At 40.0% G+C, this 16,819-nt stretch overlaps 1 protein-coding gene across 2 annotated transcripts in view; it reads left to right on the forward strand.

The window, feature by feature from the left end:
* Positions 1-16,819, forward strand: part of cnot3b (CCR4-NOT transcription complex, subunit 3b) — a 33,996-nt gene that overhangs the window by 3,130 nt on the left and 14,047 nt on the right. For both annotated transcript variants that reach the window (XM_040121776.1, XM_040121777.1), the window contains exons 2-7: positions 2,100-2,162; positions 6,054-6,121; positions 7,669-7,743; positions 10,624-10,713; positions 13,473-13,601; positions 14,840-14,935. In XM_040121776.1, coding sequence (XP_039977710.1) covers positions 2,138-2,162; positions 6,054-6,121; positions 7,669-7,743; positions 10,624-10,713; positions 13,473-13,601; positions 14,840-14,935 — 483 coding nt within the window. In that variant the 5' untranslated portion in view covers positions 2,100-2,137. The remainder of the gene's footprint in view (positions 1-2,099; positions 2,163-6,053; positions 6,122-7,668; positions 7,744-10,623; positions 10,714-13,472; positions 13,602-14,839; positions 14,936-16,819) is intronic.

Raw genomic sequence — 16,819 nt, forward strand, 5'->3', positions numbered from 1 at the left:
ATTTTTGAAGTCACTTTTCCAGAAAAATCACGAAACATTCCCACGTTCAGAGTTCTCCGATTTCAGTATTTTCTGCTTGTTTGTGTTTTATATCATTGTAAATTAAATAGGTTTTGCATTGTTGATGAGACAAAACAAGCAACGTGACGATGTCACCTCTCCTGATTAGAAAACGTGACTGTTTTAATAATCAGCTGTCCTGCAAATCAGGTACGGTATTTGTTATTTGTTTGATGTTAGTTTGAGGAAGCCATTAATGTCCATGAAAAACACTCTTGTTTATTGACATTAATGGCAACACCTGTCATACCTGTCCTACCCGTTCACCTTATTACAATCTGCTCTGTATAAAAGCATTGTGGAACAATGTCACTACTACTTCTGAGGGTGTCAGGCTGAATGGAAAGGTCCGCCCTGAAATAATCATTACACAGTCGATGGCTACAGGCAGCATGAATTCGAGTTCCTGGCCCGGTTTTGTTGTTTGCTGATGTAATTTTGTCTCGTCTTTGTGTAAAACTATCAAAATATACAGCACGTACAGAAACTCTCAGTAGCTTCAGCGGAGTTTAGTAGCAAAAAATATTACATAATAGGTTTCTTTTATTCCAGATTGAGTTAGAGCATAGCAAATAGCATTTTCTTGAATCTGAATCCCATTCCAAATCTTCTTATTGAATCTGAATCCTTTTCGAATCCTTTATCAAATCTTTTTAGGTAGTTTGTTTGGTGGGAAATGAAGTCATCTCTTACCCAAACCTTTTAAAAACTTTTAAGTGTTTTTATTATACTCAGTAACCTACCTAAACCACAGGGTGCTTGAAGGGTGTAAGGCGTTCACGGCATATTTTGTCAACGCTCTGTGACATTCATTAGCCCTGACCTGACTCATTTTTCCTTTTGCTGCGAGGGAAAACGTGATTTGCTCCACAATGGGTGATCGACGCTAAAGTAAAGACCATAAATTGGAAATAATATTAATTCTTTATCAGTCAGCAAACGACAACTAAATATGTGGTAGATTTTTCTGCGCGCACGATGCACTTAACGTTACCTGAAGCTGAACCCTTTGTTACAGTGCTACAGGTCACAGAAACTGGCAGTTCACAAAATACGGTGTAACACTGGCAGTAGGCTGACCCCGAGCACTCGTCCTTCTCAAGTTATAAAAAATGACACAAGATCATACTTTAACATGATGGACAGTACATAAATATTTAAGCGAGGGAATGAAAGATTAAATAATGGATGTGTTGACCGTGGAGCTCTGTGAATCCTGGTACTTTACCAACTTGGAATCAGCCCTAAATCCAAAAAAATCATGATTTACATCAGGGTTTGGTGTCCACGACAATTGCATGTTATACAGAGGCAGTGGAAATGGCATCAAATGCAACAAGTTCAAACTTGTTCTCTGAAACTTGTGGAAAAACATTGTGGGAAAAAAACAAAAATCATCAACTGACGTAGACACTGAGCTTTGTTTCTACGTCTGCAACTGAGGGGGCAGGTTTAGGGAAAGTAGGAGCACCAAATCAGTTACTCTATACACACACACACACACACACACACACACACACACACACACACACACACTTGAAATGACACCTGCAAAACATTTAATAACACAGGTTAATGAAAAGCATCATCAGGAGGATGTTTCTTTTATTTACAGCCTCAGATTCCTGTAGAAACGTTCGGGAGGATAAAGGTGAAGTTTAACTGCAGAGCTGCACCTCTGGAGTTAGCAGGGATTCAGTGTGTTGCTCAAAGACACTTCAGCAGGGCAGATGCTTGCTATTAAAGAGGAAAATGGCCTCCACAGTCCTGCCTCTATGTCCCATATCCTTCCTCTTTACCACCTTTCCATCAGTGTCTTCTTTGTCTTCTGATTTGTTCAGTTTTCTTTAGTGCAATTCAACTGGTTTCTTTTTATCTTTAAATATCTTGTTTAAATAACTACGTTAAGTTTATATTCTTAGGCTTATTATGTAAACTTTACAGCAGTGTTGAGTAACGTGGATTGACCCAGTCAAATAAACAGATAAATACATACATAAAATAAAACGTTTTTCTCTCTTTTTTTTTTTTTTCTGCAGTGAAAGAAGGCATGAAGACATCATCCTAGTCATCAGTCATGGCCGATAAAAGGAAACTTCAAGGTGAGGCTTCTGACTAAGTGTGTGTGTGTGTGTGTGTGTGTGTGTGTGTGTGTGTGTGTGCGTGCGTGCGTGCGCGCCATTAAACACCTGAGTTGATGCATATAAGCATTAGCATTCGTTGTGGTATGAGCAGGTGCCAGGTGGATGAGGTAAACCACAAATTATAATACAGGGAGTGTCACTACCACAGAAAAGCATTTCACAGTTGGTGTAATTTATGTTGCTGTGATTGGAAAGTCCCCCGGGGGCATCTCCGTGGAAAAAGTCCAGCCTCGTGCTGCTCTAAATAGGCCGAGACAACGGTTTAAAAATGTCTACAGCTTATGCTTGTTTATTTTGTGTTTTGCTTTGTGATCTGAAGTGGAAAAATTTACTTCGGTGCATTTCTGTATTTATTCTTTTTTGCGCTGCTTGGTCTAAGGAGAACCGAAGCCTGTAATCAAAAGTCACATGCGCTCACAAGCAGCTTGTTTACTGAGTTGTGTAAGCCGTCACCCCACCAGGTTGTTGGCTCCAGAGGGAGTCAGAATTAAATCTGGTTTTGCTCCCTGTAGCTTCATCTACTAACATGATGAACTTCAACGAGAGCTTTTTGCCACTTTCTACCTCCTCTGGCATTCGGCGTAAATGAAAACACGCGAAGAAACCGAACCGAACCGGAGCATTGGTCCAGATTGTCCTCAGTTGATTTTGTTACGCTCTGATTTCCAGTGTCACTGTCTTTCTCTTTCTGAACATAGAGGGAGATTTGATTTTTAAAACTCAGTTGACTCATACTACACGAAAACAGATGTGCGTTACAGTGTGTGGGATCAAACACGAATTTTCTGGGAAATACTTTAAATGTTGTTCCGCTATTATTTAATTTAAGAGAATGCGTACAGCTGAAATAATTCAACGACATGAGCTTGAAGAGTAATGTTTGTGTTTTGGAAGCATACACTGAAGTGATTGAAAAAATAGATTAGGAATGAATGAATAAGTAGTGAAGTAAAATAAACATAGAATAAAATTAAAAAATTGAACAAAGATAGAATGAATGAAGATAGAACCTTAACTACACTATACTATGTGCTGAATATTAAACATTACAATAGTAGGACTATGCTCTAATACACTGCACATACTGTTATAATAGAAGAGCAGAAATACTCATTCGGGCTGTGGTGTAGGTAACTGGTAACACTTTGTAAAAAATATGTAGTTATAGTCCTGTGCTTCCACCGAAATCGACAAGAAACATGGAACTGAAAACTTGAAAATTCAAAGGTTTATTTTCAGATTTTATTCTGTGAAGGTAGATTCTGTTATACTCTTGATGCTGTGCCAAGGTAGCTACGGACATCTCTGGGTGTATTGGGACATTCAGTGCAGTGATGCAAACCAGTGAGCAGGGCTGCTTTATGAATTTTTGTGATTGTCGTCTCATTGTGATGCGTGTCTTCATTTGTCACGTGGAGCAGTGGAAAAACAGACACTACTGTCAAATTCTGTCCGTGAACAGTTTTTCTGTCGATTTTCCAGAAAAGTTGTATTTTCTTGCAGTATTAAATGAGAAATTTCACAGTTGACAATTACATCCATATCACCCACTGCGACTTTATGTAAAGGTTCCTGTTTGTGTTTGTGTTTGTTTTCGTTTTGTTTTCAACTGTGACACGTCCTCTTCGTGCACAGGGGGACATGGCATCCACGCCTCTTTGCAGAAATCTGTGTAAAGGTCCGTTCATGACGCTGGCCCCCTTTCACAGACAGTGGAGCACGTGTCAGGCCTCAGACAGACACACTTTGAGTCGGGATCTGACCCCTCTGCAGCTCTTCTGCTTTTATTTTTAAAAATCTAAACAGTATGACCGTACCAGTGAAGCTGACGTTGACTGATGTCTGGAACAGTTCACGGCACTCTGATGATATCCAGCATCCAAAGCTGAACGCTAGCCACAACAAGCCCTGTAACCCAACCCAGACCTCTGTGTAGAGACAGAAAACCTTGAGGCTCGATTCTGTCCCTCGGAAAGTTTCCTCGGAGTCCTTTACTTTGATGTTATTTTCAACTGACGTTTGTCGCCGCAGGCTGAAAGCACAATTTTTGACAGGACTCATCCTTGATGATTCTCTGTCAGTGTCACTCATCTCTTCACGTGCACTCCTGTGACTTCCCCTGCTGAACGGCTGTCACATTGAAAACAAAACGCACGCACACGCGTCTCCCCTTAAATCTGCTCATACAGAAGAAAAGATCGAGCACACGCACCATCTCGGCTCTGTCAAATTGTAATGTATTATTACAGAGGAGGTAGACTTTCATCTAAAAATAACACACCCGCAGCAGTCTCTTAACGTCAAGGCTGTTCGAGGTCAGACTCAGACTGGAGTTTATTCACACAACTCGGGCTGTTCTCGCCCGAACCTGTTCCTTGTCACTATCGGGTGAATATCATGTCATATTTCGAAACTGAAATTTAAATAAAAAACGCTTCGAAAGTTGAAACTCTGTAAAGAGTTGAAACACTATTTTGTGTTTTAGCTTTCATTCTTCACCGCTGCAGCACTCTCTCAAATTTGTCACTGTCAACCTTTTTTGGAGCATTTTTTTTTTTTTCTCAGTTTTGAAATAAGACATGGTATTTCTCCCATAGGTCACTCCCTGTCCACCCAACTGATCAAATAAGAATTTGGAACAGTGTTGAGCTAATGTTTGAAACACTAAGAGCTGAAGTTGGAAGAGGCTGTCATTGTTTCTAAAGCGCTGGAAGGGTTTTTCAGTGCCTTGAACAGGAACTCTGCTGGTCTCCAAATGTCATTTTGTCTTCAGATGTCTGTTGATTTTAATAGGATACAAAACAGGAAAAAGCAGAAAATCTTCATATTTCAGAGGCTGAAAATAGCATTACTGTTGCCATTTGTGTAAAAAAAAAAAAAAAATGTAAACAAATAATCGATTATCCAAATATGATTTTTTTCTGTCAGTCGACTAATCGAATAATCGTTGCATCTCTAACAGAACAGTGTGTCATTGTTTTCCAAATCAGAAATTAAAAGAGGACTGTTCATATGTGTGTTTTTTCCCTATTCAGACTTCACTAAAACCTTCTGCCCTGTGGCATTTTGAAGAGAAGAAAAATTACCGCCTCTGTGTGACCTAGGTCAGAAATGATAAAGCTGCATGAAAACAAGCGTTTTCCTTTTCCCCCCCTTTATTTCCTTTTTCCTGTTTACGTTTAATAGCAAACAACCAATCAGTGTGACGGGGCATGAGGAAAACATTAATCTGGGACATGGTGTTGACAACAAAGCCTAAATGCAGACATGCTTGTCTCTTCCTGTCACTCCCTCATCTATTTTGACTCGTCTAACCATCCGCCAATCATGGACAACATCGTATGTGTGTGTGTATGTGTAAATGGTAAATGGACTGCACTGATATAGCTCTTTTTCTAGTGTTATGGGCCACTCAAAGCACTTTTCACTTAACGCCACATTCACCCCTTCGCACACACACACACACACACACACACACACACACACACACACACACACACACACACACACACACACACACACACACACACACACACTCTATCGCTTACAAGCATAATGCCCTGCTGTTCTGTGGTGCATTTGTTGTTTTTCTGTGTATGCGATCCAAAATGCGAGCAGCACCACGGCTTCTTTCAAGGAGCAGGTTCACTATGTTGCCAAGATTATTTTGTTTTGAGTAAAACCTCTTAAATCTGGATCATGGAATGACTTAAAAAGATGTTTCCTGTTTGTTACTCCAGATAATCAGTGAATCCGCTTCTTTACACTGGCCCTCAGTGTTTTGACACATTTATATTCACTCATTTCACTTAACCTTTTTGTTATTCTGCTCTTTTTCTCCTGCACCAGGTGAAATAGATCGATGTCTGAAAAAAGTAGCGGAGGGAGTGGAACAGTTTGAAGACATCTGGCAAAAGGTGAGGAAGGATTGTGCAGATAATGATTATTGCCACTATCGATTAATCTGCTGATTATGTTCTCAATTAATCGCTTAATTGTTTTGTCTGTAAAACATCAGAAAACGAAGGAAAATGCCCATCACAATGTCCTAGAGCACAAGGTGATGTCATTCAATGTCATGTTTTCATTTTGATTATTGTTTCGATTATAAGAAAATAGTCAAAAATGCCCATCGCTTTTTCCCGGAGCCCTTTTCAGGCCTGACAACAATTGTCAACAATTATATTGATATTTTTGATTTATTAATTTATTTTTATATATTTGACTCAAAAAGACTGAAAAACGAGTACTCAATCATACAATTATTGTCATGTCGATCAGGGAATATACACCGACAAAATGCAGGTATATTTGGACTGTGAATGGGACATTTGTCTACTTTGGCCTACAAGTGACTGACATCTAGACCATTGCAGGATTGTGTTTTTGTGCTGATCCCATCACTGCTTTCAAATTGTGCAATTTACCCCGCTGCAGTATTTAATCATTTTCCTGCTCTAAGGTTAATTTTAGTCAGCGTCTTTAGCTGGGATGAAGGTTTCTGCAGTCAGAATAGTTAAATACATGCTACCATCACCACAACAGAATGCACAGGCCCCATGATGCTTTTAATAAACTGAGTGAAACCAGCAGTTATTAAAAACAGTGCTGGGCCCTGAGCTCACAGCAGCCCGGAGGCCCAGAGTGTAGATCTGTTTGGCTAATAAAGAGACAGAAAGTCGTTAGTGTTTCAGTTACCAAAGATCCCAGTTGCCCTTTTTCCTTCGTTACGTCCTGTATTTATTATGTGGCTGCAGATGTATTATCAGAGTTTTAGGGGCTCTCTGCGCTGAAATCCACTCACATTCTGGCGCCTTAAATTACCCCAGAAATGTTCTTGTTCTGTTTGTTACTTTTATTATTTCTAGCCTATTTTATGACCCATTTTCTTCTTATGTTTTTCTTTTTTCCCCCAGTCTAATAATGTCGTCTTTGCTGCCGAAACAAACTTAATGTACCCAAAGAGATGAATAGAGTTGTCCTAAAATTAATTGGTCGCAAAAAGCTCAAATAAATTACAGATTTTTAATGTTAAAAGTATGAAGAATTGTTTCAGTAGTTCAACATTTATATTATACATGCTGAATTCTGCGCTCCACTTTTCCAAAAAGAATCCAGGAATCTTTTTATTGTCATTTTTTTCTGGCGAATATGCACGCCTTGTTCCATAATATATATATTTGAAAAATATATAAATACCAGAGTTTGGCCAAAAAAATAGAACAAAACACTTGAGATTCCCGACATCACCGTAACTCGGTGGTTTACAGATTTCTGCTGTAATCACACGGTTTACCTCTCTAGGTGTGTGTTGTTTTTTTCCTTATTCCATACTGTGTGCTGTATTTTTAACCCAGACATTAATAATTGGCTTATGGCTTTTTTTTCCCAGTTCAGATTGGTACTGTTTTGGACCAGAACTTGTCACCTGTTTGATCCTTCCACTGTTTCATCTTCTCTGCAGCTTCACAATGCAGCCAACGCGAACCAGAAGGAGAAATATGAAGCAGACCTCAAGAAAGAGATTAAAAAGCTGCAGGTAAATACAGAGAGATGATATAAATCTGAAAATTCGGGGTTATTGGAAGAAAAAGTTTTCCCACTGAAGAGTTGTTGGTGTTTGAATCCTCCCCGGGTTTCCCCAGAACAAAAGTCATGAGGCGAGTCGCCATGTCGGCATTTACGATATAGTTACATCAGACCAACGGTAAATTATTGGAACAACCAGCGTTCTTTAAGTTATGCGGAGTTTGAGTCTTTAAGAGAGTAGAAAACTGGTTTAGAGCTGCGGGACGGTTTTGTGTTAAGAGTGAGTGTCGTTGCCTCAGAGGACTTCAGTTGACAATCTCAGCGAATATCTGTCACTTTCTTGATTAAGAAACTGACCACATTTCAACACTGCAGCTCAGTCCTCAAATGCTGGGTTGTCTGTCAGACACAGTGCACACAGACCCTTATGGCTGCGTTTGTAGCCTCTTACTGAGTTGAGAAACCTGCAAGCCTTCTTTTAATTTGCTGGTTCTGTGACATTTGTACACGAGGACACTGGGAAAGCATCCAAAAACTGCAAGGACACCAACCGACCCTGACCCTGAGTCTCCCTTTTTTGTGTATAATCATTATCATTCAGTGAATGATATTTACACTCACTGAAATGTAAATATCAGTCTCACTACACCGGTGTTTTATGGCTGCTGCTGTTTTTTATTTTCACACGTCCTGTGACCTGCAGGAGTTTCCATATCAAAACGTGGTGAGACTCCTCCACCTCTGTTAACTGACTGTGCTTCCTTAACCGCCTACACGTTGTTATCGAGAAAATAGGTTCTGTCAACGTCACAAAAATCACAGAAACCAGGAACATGTACAACGTTTCTGTGTACAAACGAGCAATGGTACGATGAGCAATAAGACTAGATAACCGTGCAGACTTCTATATATGATGGAAAAATCTTTTGTTAGATTGGCTTGTTACTAAACATTGCATTTGACTGCCTGATAGTGGAAGGTCAAACTGTAAATCTTTCAGAAATCCCTTTGGGTAATAGTAGACTGTGGCCTTTCAGTAGGTTGCTCAAATCAAATCCCATTATCACACGGTCGAACTGCTGTTTAATCTGCCTCTTTGAGAAACTGAAACTAAGCTCACTTTACCTCTAGGTGTTTATAGGCGTCCACGCCGGAAGGAGGGGGTTGAGAGTGATCTTGGAGTGAACCTCACCTTAAAAATCATGAAAAAGAAGTAGAAGAAAACACAAAAACTAGTGCAATGCTTTGGTAGTAGAGCCATAATACGCAACCAGAAAACAAACCATGGGACTTCTATGACCAGTTGCAAGTGACAGTGTGTTTGTGGCAGCTGAACAAGCTCTGCCTGCCAACCTCTGCACAGTGTAACGGTCAGATCCAAATGTTGCAGTTTTGTTTCTCAATAACATAACATTGTCCGCTTCATTTCGCCAACAAGCAAATGCCACACTACATTTTATTTGGAGTGTAATCTTGTATTTTGGTATAAAATGTTGCTGTCCCAATAGATTTTATGAACGCAGCTGCATGGTTCATTACCATCAAACAAAATGAAGAATATAAAGGTCCAGGAATCCCTGACCTTTTTACCTCATTCTGTTTCGCTATAGGAGCAGGCAAATAATGCATTCGCAAATGCTTTGATTCTCAATTCTCACAATATGTATATCATCAAAATGCCACAGCAATATTACAACAACAAGCTTATGATATTCTGTATATCCATCAAATTGACTTTGCAAAAAAAAGGATTTACTTGAGTGAAATAATTCTACTCTGTGTCTGGAATTACTGATTTTTTTTTTCATTCTTAATATGCTATTTATTTACTTGATTAATTGATTTGTTAAGTGTACAAAATGTCAGAAAATTATGAAAGTAGTAAAATTTCCTAAAGCCCAAGGTGAAGTCTGCGCATACTCTTTCTTGTTTTGCAAATCTTCACATTAGAGAGACAAGAACCAGGGAAACGTTGGGATTTTCGCTTCAAAAATTACTTTAGTGATTTTTTTCGATTATCAAAAAGAGATGCTGATTTAATTTTCCGTTCAGTTAATTGTTTTCGGTTCTAGATTGTGTTTCCGATCACAAGGTGCACTAGACAACCTCCGGTCTGGTTTATCTGATAGCGATGTGATTACAGTGTGTGTGCTCTAGCCCTTGTCATTTAATCAATTAATTGTTCTCCCCATGAAATTTCAGAAAATAGTGAAAAAGACCCGTGTTTTTTCCACAGACCAAGGGGACAACTTCACCTGTGTTTTGTCAGACCACCAGTCCAAAACCTAAAGATATTCAGCTTTACTGTGATCGATTATCTAAATTAATTAGATTATCTAATAATCTAAAGATTAACACGCATTTTTCATTATTCGAACAAGATATCCAGCTATGGATTACTTTTTAATACCAGGTGTAACTGGGGTCTAACTTGTAGCCAATCAGCAGGTGAGACAGAAACTGACCGACTTGACTTGACTCGATCTCATGTCGTGACATTTTGGACCCCGGAAGAAAATGGATGAAAAGACGGAGAGTGTGCGTGTGTGTGTGCGTGTGTGTGTGTGCGCGTGTGCGCGCGCCAGTATTTTCGCTTGCTTGTGGTGTGTCAAATATCGTCATGGTAGGCCAGAAGTTGTGTGTGTGTGTGTGTGTGTGTGTGTGTGTGTGTGTGCGCCTCATCTTGATGTTACCATGATGACCCAACCCCAAGCCAAGCCTGTTTGCTGTATGAAGTTCACCATCCATGACTGTTGAAGACAAGCCCCTGCATGTATCACAGAGTTCACTGATGTGTCTGTCTCTCTCTCCGATTCTCTCTGCGTCTCTCCCAATCGTCTCCCCCCCCCCCCCCGTTTCTCTCCCCCTTCTCCTTCTTTTGGTCCATCAGCGTCTTCGAGACCAGATCAAGACGTGGGTGGCATCCAATGAGATCAAAGACAAAAGGCAGCTAGTAGAGAACCGCAAACTCATAGAAACGGTGAGTAGGAACTGAAGGGAAGAGAGGTAGGACACATCCATGTTCATTATAACTTCCCTCCAGGACCCGTGTTTACCCTGGAGGATTGTGTTTGTTTTGAACTTTGGAAAGTCTTAAAGAATAGAAAATGTATTAAGTATTTATAGTTGACTGAAGCCTATCAGAATTATTCTAAAATAACTTGGGAAAAGCAATAGCAGCAAATAAATAAATAAAATTGTCTGTGATATATAGAGTAATTACATAGTTCTGTCATTGGCATGTCGGGTTATAGGGAAACATAGATGACCAGTTTACCAAAATGTATTGGCGTGTTTTATTTGTGTTGTCATTCACGGTCCTGAAAAATTTTCTCTTTGTGCAAAAGAACAAAAACGTTCTTATTTTTGCAGAGTTTCAAAGTTCAGTCTTGACTTTGGAAACAGCAAAAACTTAGGTTTGCGATATAAAAGTTATTGAAGTGTTTAACCCAATAACTGCAGTTTTACCTGTGTCATTTTCAAGTTCTTTTGCAGAAAAAAAAACCTTTTGAATTTTAGGTCTTGTGCTAAAGGAGAAGAAAAGGTGTACATCTGCGATACCTAAATACATAAATAATACTGTAGGTCTGCAGATATTGGTAGTTATTAACTTTATCGTCAACAATGTGAGAAATTATCTCTGAATTCACCACATGCTATAAAAACAGTATAAGACTAATTAATGAAACAAACAGAGACAGAGCATGAAAACAACTTTTTAAAGATATAAATACAGTTTACAAAAACTAATAATTTTCAAAATATAATTTATCAGTTTGTCAGCTTTATCATTTTAATATCAAATACACGACCCTGTGGAAATGAAGAGTGACCTTAAAAAGTTTTCGGTTTCGGTGTTAATGGGCGAAAGTGGCTGGGGTCAGCTTTGATTCCCTCAGTCAGCAGTCAGTGGCAAGTTTTCACAGCCATGGAAACTTGTCAAGCAACTTGTAGAATAACCTACCTCCTCTGCGTTGCTTCTGTGGGCTCAGTATGCTCCAAACAGTTGTATTTTTGCCACGTTTCTACAAGCGCAGCAGCAGTCGCTCTCTCAAAGCTCGAATAAAAGCTGCGGAAGCTTCGTCTTCATCTCAAACTCATCAAGAACGTACATGAATCTTGCATATTGTGCCTTTTTTATAATGGAGCAAGCTCAAAAGCATTGTACCGTAAAAGTTATGGTACATCAAGCATAATCCTAAGCAGAGGTACCGGGGAGCAGACATTAAGCTTAAACCTTAAGACGCCTGCGGGTTTTGATCCAGAGCTTTCCTTCTCTCCCTTCCTTCCTTTTAAGTTTTTTTTTTTTTTTTTTCCTCTTTTAGTAATCTGAGCCTTAGCAATCCTCCAATATACTCCATTAGCAGTGATATCCACCATTTCTAACCGGTGAAAGACAAGATGACCATCCACAGAAACTCGAACTTCAGTAACAAGGAATTTCATTGTATACAGAATGTACAGCAATAACAGACCAAAGATGCTCCCAGAATAATGTCCCAGATTACACCTTTTAAATAAAGAACAGCACCCAAGAGATGCTCATTATGGCGTTCTTCATAGAGAGCTGGGGAATGTGGGAGCTGCCCCCATACCTAACATCTGTTCTTTAGCGTAGCTGCTCCGCCGGTCAGGCCACAGAGCCACACGAGCCTTTGATGAGGGTTATTGAGACGGACTGAATGCGAGCCACCTGCCTGTACAATGAGGGACGAGAGCGACTCGCAAGAGCTCCCTCTGATCTCGATGAGTCGGTTTTTACCCGACGCTGCTCTTCAAGTCTTCCCCGCTTTATTTTGGTTGACCTGAAATTATACGTTCGGTCACGAGGGTCTCGCAGCGAGCGGACGGAGTTTGTTAGGAACATCTTGTCGTGACAGAAACAGAAGACCACAATATGCACGCTGGATGCTTAGACAGAAAGGGGAACCAGTCTTCTACAGTCTCAATTACAGTTTAGAGCCGCATCCTCTGGGTCTTTAAGGCCATGGACACGTCTGAATACTGGTTGGGTGTTTAAATCACTGCTGTGGTTTTTATACAAGACACGAGAGGCTCTAACATCTTCATTAACAGGCAGTATATGGTCTTATCCTATTTCTTGTCTGCTGAGTGGACTTTGATGGCTCCTCTCTGTGGAATAAAAGCATAAGGAAAAGGTTCAGTTGTTTACATGGTTTTCTGGTTTATATACACTCAGTGGCCACTTTATTAGGTATACCCGTATAATCTAATTCAATCCTATACAACTGCTCGGTCGTAAAGTCTACTCATATAATGCTCAGTTCAGTTTTTTTGGATGGTCATATACATGTTAATTAAATTGAATGTTTTGGCATTGAGATCACAGTAAGTGGTGGTGTCCTACTGGATTGCTTTATAATCAGAGTTGCTTCTAATATTCTGCCTCCTTCAAGTATGTAAAAAGGGACATTTAGTTGTCACCAAAAACTGAACATTTTAAATTTCATAAAGTTAGAATTTATGGATGAGCTTTTGTATTGAATTGCAATTCATTGCACAGGCGGAAGTAATAAAGTGGCCACTGAGTGTAGGTATTTGAATTTCTGTTCTTCGGTATCTTTGTATGTATCAAAAGATCTGAGACAGCTGCAGGAAAACTTTAAAATTTTTTTGTTTAAGGTGGTTAGAACGACTTAGCACTTGATTTAATTATTATGTGGTCCTGACTATACAGCTTTTAATAATATTTGTTTTTTTTTGTTATTCTGTCTGCAGCAAATGGAGCGGTTCAAGATAGTGGAAAGAGAAACCAAGACAAAAGCGTACTCGAAAGAAGGTTTGGGTCTGGCACAGAAGGTGGACCCGGCGCAGAGGGAGAAGGAGGAGGTTGGGACGTGGCTAACGGTGAGTGTCAACATTAAGTGATCCCGCACAGAGTGTCAGGCATGGATTTGTGACAGGAACTGTAATGTCTTTCCATGTTAACTACAAGAGCAAACGATGACCAAAGTTCTTTACCGAGAAATGACAGTTACACTCTGATTAAAAACACAGACATGAATCTGTTTTTGATAAAATCACAATCAGTGTTAGTTAACAGTATTGCCCACGGTTTGATTCAGGTAAAACCATAGTTTCTTGTTCATATTCTCAAAGATAAGACATTGATTTCAGTCAGGAAGACTTAATCGGTCAGAGGTGTTTTCCCTCAGGGGAGTTTTCCACTGTGAATGTTTTAAGTGCTTTTTGTTTTTACAAAACCTGGAACTGAAAATGAGACAAAAGCTGAACTAAAACCAAATTTAAGAGAAAAAAAACATTATCTCAACTTGCACAAAAACAAAAGGCTGAAAACTTTATTAATCAGCAGCCTCTCATATAACGACATCGCGGCTGATCATTGTTCAGTGTAGGTAGGCAGGTGTTGCTCTGCGTCGGAGTTTTCAAGATAGGCCAAGAGCATCTTCCTGTGGTTCAGTTCTGTCTGCATCTTTGCAGACAGAACTGATTGACCTGCGGGAGAATGTGGCTTTGAGTGAAGTCAACCGTGACCCTGCGACCTTTTGGACAGAGATGGTCACAGCAGCAGATTCTCCCAACCTTTCAGAAGGTGGCCATGTGGTTGCTCGGTTTTAGTCTGCATTCTCCACAGTGAACGTGGTGAAAAGCTCATACTGCAGCAGCTTGACCAATGAACATTTTGGATCAGTGTGTCCGTCACAGCTTTGTGCCCAGGTTCAAGCAACTGACTGCAGGCAAACAACGCCATTTCTCCCACTCGGATTGAATGTGTTTTGACTGTGTGTTGCTTAAAGGTTACAAGTGAGTTGATTAAATGTTATTTTTTGATTCCCAATCGTTCTGGACCTTCTGACTTTGAATAAAAATCAGCTGCTGACCTTTTGACTAATAACTTTGAGAGCGCCTGCAATAGATAAATCCGCCTTGATGAAAAGAAATGTTAGTTGCAGCCTTAACATTGGGGTGTTTTAAAAGCTTCTTATTTTAAGTTTGCAGATATTATCTAGACATACTTGTAACACTAATAACCACTTGCATCATTTTTAGAGACTCGTGACCTTTGCTGTGATAATAACTCCACTTTTTTTTTTTTTTTTTTAAATATTGCTCTCTTTCCTCAGAATACGATAGACACGTTAAACATGCAGGTGGACCAGTTTGAGAGTGAAGTGGAGTCTCTGTCGGTCCAGACAAGAAAAAAGAAAGGAGACAAGGAGGTCAGTCTGTTCTCATCTTTGATTCATTCATTATTTTCTCCTCTACTCTCCTCGGTGTAGTTTTTCTGCTCCTGGTTATGTTTTTTTCTCGGTTAATAGCTGACACAGATCGGTCGGTCAGTCGTTCCTCAGCCTCACAGCCCCCCCTCTCTCTTTTATCTCTCCTCCGGTGGAGGTCGGATGGTGTGTCCTCCGCTCATCTCTCTCTGTCTCTGCCCTGATGAGGATAACCTTGCTGACCACTTCTCTTTCTTCCTCGCTCACTTTCCTTTTAAAGTCCTCTCCGGGGGCCTCATTTATAGAAAAAGCTCTTGGACTTTATCCTTGATGACGGGGGCAGTCGTTTCAAAAACCATGAGAACAAGCGGGTCCTGCGTAACCTCATACCTTCAGTGTCAGAAAAATTACCTTTTGTTAATGGCATAGAAAATATTTGCAGCTGACTTCATTTGGCATCAAGACTGCCTTTTCTGTAATTGGTTCAAATTCTGAGCAAAGGACCTTTTTATAAATGAGACCCAGTGGGGTTTATTTCTGTCTGTCGCCGATGCCATTGGCTTAGCTGGCCAAAAGTGTAGGACAGTGTTTCTCAGCGGAGATCTTTGAAGAAATGTCGCACAGTGAAGTGCAGATATATGAGTTTCTGGTCCCAGGTTTCATACAGGCTCCACCACGACCAAGCGTCACGGGCCAAAAACATTAGTCTCTGGTGGAAGATTCATCAGAAAGGGTCACATACTGCACTGGCCAGTAATTTCATGAGATGTCAGCGTTCCAGTGCCTGGTTTACCCTTTGCTTTTAGTCTGTTTTTAAATCCTGCACCAGTCGACCAAAAACAGAGTCCTGGTTGGTTGAGGATGATTCATGCAATAGGGAAGATGAGCATGAACATGTTTAGGGGTTTCTGGCTGGCTGTGCCTCACATGCACAGAGTCTTAACCACACCTCTTGTGTAGCTGTTGTGCTGTGCATCACACACACTTGAATTTGGAGCAACAAACCTACACATAGGTAAAACAAAGAACCACATTTACGAAACAACACAAAAACTGTGTCGGAAATCTCTCCCTATTTACTACACAGAGCTCTATGTTTACCCTGCATCATTGTATTCGTCAGAGTGTCGGAATTCTGAATGTAAAATTTATAGACCGTATCAAACTCCATGTACTGATCCATTTTCTCTGTTTTATGCCTTTTATAACATAAGAAGTTTGAGTAGAGCATTGGGAACATTAAGAGTTTAAATTTAGTCTGTGTAGCCTGTTTGCACTCAGCGCAAAGAGTTCCTCATGTTCGTGACATGTGCTGGTGCAGCATTAATATGTATCGAGATGAAACACATTAAGATGTTCCACTCTGCTGCCTGCACTAATGCAGCAGCCGAACAACATGCGTCTAAAGCTTCCTGCCTGTGTGTTTTTAACAGCCGTGGTGTTTTAATAATCACATCAGTTCAGCCAGTCACCCACTGAGTTTCGAGTGAGCTCTGCTCCTGTTCTTAAGCTTTTATCCAAAGGAAACATCCAGAAATGATGGCACCTGGAACACCTTCGAACCTAAAAATATAGAAATAAAAAAAAAAAAGAAAAAGCAAAGAAATACAAAATAAATGGCACGTGAAGTGCACAAGTACTTCAGAACATGTATGAATTAACTGTGAAGGAGTTAAAGGATTAAATATTGAAATCAGAAGTGATGCTGTGCCTGTGCTACAGTATACGATGCATTAAGCCGTAAAGTACACATGTAGCAGCACCTCCTGCTTCCAGGCTTTTATACCTCTTGTATGTTTTCTCACTTCTGTGTGATTTTCTATTCAACTTTTTAAAATTTTAACATGCTTTCTCTTCAGTTTGCAAACTGTTACGCCTGTTTTTCTT

The sequence above is a fragment of the Xiphias gladius genome, chromosome 24, assembly GCF_016859285.1.
Source record: "Xiphias gladius isolate SHS-SW01 ecotype Sanya breed wild chromosome 24, ASM1685928v1, whole genome shotgun sequence".
NCBI classification, from domain to species: Eukaryota; Metazoa; Chordata; class Actinopteri; order Istiophoriformes; family Xiphiidae; genus Xiphias; species Xiphias gladius.